This window comes from Aptenodytes forsteri, unplaced genomic scaffold, assembly GCF_000699145.1.
Source record: "Aptenodytes forsteri isolate BGI_AS27 unplaced genomic scaffold, ASM69914v1 Scaffold172, whole genome shotgun sequence".
In the NCBI taxonomy this organism is placed as follows: domain Eukaryota; kingdom Metazoa; phylum Chordata; class Aves; order Sphenisciformes; family Spheniscidae; genus Aptenodytes; species Aptenodytes forsteri.
The window spans coordinates 1,212,613-1,218,612 of NW_008795018.1; the positions used below are offsets into that span (position 1 = coordinate 1,212,613).

Consider the following 6,000-nt stretch of genomic DNA (forward strand, 5'->3'; position numbering starts at 1 on the left):
CTGAACTTCAACTCCTTAAATAGAAAATAAGGAGAAATTCTGGTTTTTGGTCTCATGTTACTTGCACAACTTCCACAAGTACAGCAAATCTGGTTTAGATCTTTATCACAACAATGTCTGTATTGGAATACAAAGTATAACTTCTGACCTATAACCTTGGTATTTTGAGTCTTTCTAAGCAGTGTAAGTACTGAAGAGTTTCTAGAACTTCCCCGAATAGTCTTCACTTTGATCTGTGCAAGTCCTAAAGCTTTGCAGCTCTGTGTACCTGAAGCTAGATTTCACCCGAAACTGTTAACTAATGTTAGTAGACTAGAATCTTTTTTTAAATCAAAATATGGCAGCAATTTTTATTTACAGCATTTAGTACGAAATACCAACTTATAGTAACTAGGTAACAAACAACATTTTCCTGAACACATTTGACAAATGTTTGCCTTCTATACAACCAGCTTTTTTCCCCCTTGCCCTCTCCAAACACAGGGCAGACAAACATTTTTCCTCTAGAATCAGCTACTCTTTACATTACCTTTTGGTCTCTCCACTCAGGTGTAAAAGGTGTTCTTAACACCAAAATGTTAAGAGCTACTTACTGAGAAATATAATCCTCATCTTCACTGAGCAAGTAAAGCTATATTTTTTCCCCACTATTCCTTTGTATTCTCACAAGTACTGAGTTAAGTAATTGACATTTTCCTTTCCTACATAAAAAAGTTGCTGCAATATTTTATATCTGAGTTAAGTACATACAAATAGAAAACTTCTATTAATATAAATATTGCTTATTTCACCTTTTTCCCAAAACTATGGTTTATGAAAGATCCTGGACCCACCTGGAGTTCTAGAAAGAAGGAACTTTCTAGGCTTAAATACCAACTCTTTCATAAAATCCTCATATCTATGCCATTTCAAAATTTAACTGCAATTGACTACACCAAATTACACCTGTTTCTAAAGAAGTAAGTGGGGAACTGTTCATTCCCAACTTATAGGGAATTCAGTAATTTGCCAGGTATTTTATAGCAGGCATAACACGATCCTAACTACAATTCTTTCTATTTTCAGTCAAAATACACCAGTAATTTATGCGGGAAGCTAGTGTTAGGCACCAACTTAGAGAAGTTAGATACCGAAATACAACATTTTCCTGCAAGGTATAGCACACATTAGCTCGCCACAATTTTCTGCCCCCTAATCCTTAAATTTTAGCAATTCTAAAATTAACTGTCGGAGACTAAAATTAAAGTTTCTCTTAGTTTCAGAGATCCTTCTGTTACACTATAGTTACATGAAAACCCAACCAAGTGAAGTGTGAAAGAGACCCTGTCTTGATAAGGGAAGGACAAGAAAAGAGGAAAATGCGTTTGCAGAAGTTAACAGCACAAACAAATCCAAGCATATTTGGAAATTGTGAGGCTCTTGATTTTAATTTTAATAACTTTTTAGGATTAAGCTGGCAGTTCCAAGCAGCACTGATTTGATACAACGAAGATAACTAGCAGCAAGGAACTTACTGGGTAAGTCTGCCCCAAAACATGGTAGTCCTCATTTTTTCTACCCAGCAGGTCAAAAACAATTAAGTGCTAAAAATCTTTTCACACACCAAATGAGTTTATATGTATCTTTTAACTTCTAGATTTTCATACTTCAAACAGCAGAGGTAAAACTTTCACAGCACTGACTCTATTTCTATCTAGATAGTCAGTGTATCATCATCTAAAAAATTTCAATGCCATTCCAAAAGCTTACATTGAAGAGTATGCATTAGCAATAGGCACTGTAGAAAAGCTTGTACTATACATGACACTGGAATTTACTAAAATTATGTCAACCATGGAGACACAGTCCAGACTACAATCTCCAAAGAGAAGCGTACTGAAAATTTCATGTTAGGACAACTAGCAAAGAGACTCTTCAAAAGAATAATTTTAGTCCAATTAAAGGAATATCCACTGCTGGCTGAAAAGCTGCATCATGTATTTAGGGTTTTTCCAGATACAAAAACCTCTTCTTACCTAGTCATGAATGGATTAGAATACCCAGAGTTTTATTGCTTGTAGCAAAGATAGCAACATCTGAATAGACTGACCTTTATTTTCTACACATTTTAGTAACATGCTTTAGTTCGAAAATTTATTTCTACTATACCTTACTGACGAGCTTGGAATGAAGAACTACATTTGAAACAATAGTTCTAATGTGACACAATTTTGCCAAAACTGTGAGAGTTTAGACGTGCAAAAATTAAACACTAAAGTTTTAGCTAAAGACTTAAATGGGAAACAAGCCTTTGTGGTAAATTCTAACGTGTTCATGTATTCATGCAATTCAGAAGTGTACGTAGAACAATGGCCATCTGTGTGATATTTTAAAATCATGACTTCTGGTGACATCATAAACCATAAGGTAAAAGAATCCTCACACGCTTGCACTCAAAGTACACAAAAATAAAGTTATTGGTTATCTTTGATTTTAAGAACCTCAGTGCATTCTGCACCAATCCAACTTCAAGCATTTTGACATCAGCTGTCTACAGAAGTGAAGTTTCATACATATTAAGCATCATCAAGTGATCATTCGTATATGACAATATAGCACATTAAGGAGAAAAATGTTCAGCAACAGTTATTGGTAAGTTACAGGACAATCTATATAAAAACAGATAATCTATTAGAAATTCAATATAGAAGACTTCATTAAAACCAAATAAATACTAAATTTTACCTTTTCTGGATTGTAATATAAAGATTTCAAAGTGGTAAACAAGGGTGGGCAGCCTTTACTGAAGTTAACCCTCAGGAACTTATCCATTAGTTCTCTAAATTTTTCACCTAGAAACAAAAGTGTAGTTGGTTATATGTCAGTGATTCCAAGTGTTATATAAATACAAGCACTAATTGCTGTGCAACTCTGGATAATAGAGTAACTGAGAAACTGCAGTTAAGGGTTTTCATCTTTCCTGTTATTTAAGAATTATCCGGAGCACATTTGCATCTTAAAAAAGATCTGAATAAAATGCTTAAGTTGCTAGTGTTTAGGAGACTGCTGATGAAGACATGGTAACAGTCCTCAAACCTGTAAAATTTATTAAAAAGAGAAAGTGTTAAGTGCTGGCTACAGAGAATGTAGCAAGGGCTATTTAAATGAACACTGGAAAAAATTTAATGGTAAGAATAACTAAGCACTGGAATGGATTACCTTGGAGATCTTGTAAAAGCTCCATCATTAGAAGTTTTTATGATTAAGTTAGACAAAAGTGTGTTAGGAATAGTGCACATATAAGTTATCCTGCTTTGAGGAAGAAGGATGGATGAAATGAACCCTCTACCTCTCTTCTAGTCCTATTTTTTTTTTTATGAGTAGGACATGACTTCCGATGGCAATAGGATTGTTTCTGGAATCAGAAACAGAATAGAAGACTGGGTTTCAGAAGGAAAAGCACCATATCAGAATCATCTTTATCAAGATATACTGGCAGAAAGCTAAAAATCTGATTTAATTATGTTTTCAGGTAAAAATTACAGTACTTGCAATATGCCACTTTTCTGAAAAATGCTGTTTCACAACAACCCACCAAACAGGACTTCAAGGAGACGATATCCAGTCAGGAAAATAGCTGGCTTTCATGTTTTTATTCCTATGATGAAAAGTGGTTGTTTTCAGTTGTTTCTTTTTTTTTTTATTTTTTATTGGTTTTATTTGCTTCGCATAAGGATGAAGTTGCTAAACTTCACTGCCTACTCTGTTGTTCTCCAAGTCTTTAAACAAGGAAGTAGTACACTTCACATAATGCTAGCAAACATACATAAAGCTGTTGAAATAAACTTCAACTCATTAAGAACACATTACAAATTTGATGAACAGATCGTTTTATAGATATTCAGACAATGAAGATACTACTGGTTTGTATATAACATTCTTATATACTTCCACCAATTCTTAATTGTCCTACACTTACTGTTATCAGCACTGTTACTGAGACTAACAAAGGTAACTCATGTTCTTGCCTCGCTGTACTAAAACAAACTGCTGTATATAGAAACTCCTACTACCTGTGGATGGGGATCCATAACCGGGCTATAAGCACATGCTTTATTACAGGTGCATTAATTAAAACTTGTTTTCTCACACTACAAGAAACCCTCCTATGACAATCCATCTCAGTTTCTCAATTTCTTCTGTCGAATTATTCTAATTTATATTCTTGATGGAAGAATTGTAACTCTGATTTTAAGAAAGCAAGATTCAAGTTTTCATTCAGTACATATTTATTCATAAAAACCAGAACAGCTTTAAAACAAAGTCTGAAAAATGCAAAACACACAGCTAGGCAACCACCTATGACATGAAGCCAAGCTCAAATTTTAGTCTGAAGCACAGAAGAGACCTGACCACAGGAACAGTGAATCCACAGCAACATAAACAAATCTAAAACTGGATGGCCAGACTCCAAGCCACCACCCTTGATCAGTCTGAAAATTAATTTTAACAGCCTTCTTCCATAAAGGTGGTATCCAGTTGGATCAAGGAGCTGATTTGTATCAAATACAAGGTTATTAAGATGCAATGCACAACAAGGTCTGGGAAGGACTGCCCTTTTAATACTAGCCTGCACTTTAGAGTATTTTAAGCCAATTCTGAATCAACCAGTGTTGGTTGCAAGCAACTAGTCAGTGACCACACTGGAACAGCAACCTCACTTAACCAAAAAATCTGTCCTCTTGAAATTTGCAAATGTGTTTCTGCAAACAAGTTTGTTTCTATGCCTTCACATTCTCACTATTAACTTCTGCCAACAGGAATTCTTATCTGCTCTACTTAGAAACAGAAGAAATAATTTAGTAAATAGATGAATTTCTAGGGATAAAAAACAGCCTTATACATCCACGACTTATACAAGCTGAACAGGTTAACAGAAACACAAGTTTAAATTTAGGAAAATTCTTATTTGTTATGAAACGCTGCAGAAAGTAGCCTACTGAGAGACTTTTCTTGACTGATCTGATCATCAATTCTGCTTTCATTTAGACTATTATTGTTATTGCAACAACTAATCCTTGTTACCAAACATATTCCCATTTAAATGAACATTAGCTGTGAAACTACACTGTCAGATATGATAAGGTAACCTAGTGCAAAAATTCTTATTTGTTATGAAACGCTGCAGAAAGTAGCCTACTGAGAGACTTTTCTTGACTGATCTGATCATCAATTCTGGTTTCATTTAGACTATTATTGTTATTGCAACAACTAATCCTTGTTACCAAACATATTCCCATTTAAATGAACATTAGCTGTGAAACTACACTGTCAGATATGATAAGGTAACCTAGTGCAAAACATACAGTGAAATGAAGTCAACAGCAAAACACACTATTAATAAAGATATGGAAAAGCATTTTACAGGTTGTTTCCTTGTTTGCTATGTATTACCATAACAATTTTATTACAGGAGAAAAACAATTACTTGTCACCTAACTTTTCAAATCTAGCTGAACTGCCTTAAAATTTGCCCTTGTATCTTCAAAGAAACTGAAATATCTGGATTAAGTAAGGCACAAGTGTTAACTTCAGGCCTAAATCTCTTACGAAGCAGTTAAAATCTTGTGATTTTACACAGGAGAGGTATATGCACATTCAGACTCCTGAGCAACAACAGAAAAGTGGACTAGCTATGCTCTGTAGCATTACCGGGAGAGATATGACTTAGTTGCCATCACAGAAACATGGTGGGGTGACTCTCATGATTGGAGTGCTGCAACGGATGGCTATAAACTCTTCAGAAGGGACAGGCAAGGAAGGAGAGGCGGTGGGGTGGCCCTGTATGTTACGGAGTGTTTCGATTGTATAGAGCTCAACGACTGTGATGATGATACGGTCGAGTGTTTATGGGTAAGGATGAGGGGGAAGGCCAACGAGGCAGATATCCTGCTGGGAGTCTGTTATAGACCACCCAAGCAGGATGAAGGGGCGGATGAAGCATTCTACAAGCGGCTGGCA

At 35.3% G+C, this 6,000-nt stretch overlaps 1 protein-coding gene across 2 annotated transcripts in view; it reads right to left on the bottom strand.

Moving 5' to 3' along the window:
* The window catches only part of NAA16 (N(alpha)-acetyltransferase 16, NatA auxiliary subunit), a 66,046-nt gene that overhangs the window by 37,794 nt on the left and 22,252 nt on the right, over positions 1–6,000 (bottom strand). For both annotated transcript variants that reach the window (XM_009275644.2, XM_009275645.2), the window contains exon 8: positions 2,725–2,831. In XM_009275644.2, the coding sequence (XP_009273919.1) occupies positions 2,725–2,831 (107 nt within the window). The remainder of the gene's footprint in view (positions 1–2,724; positions 2,832–6,000) is intronic.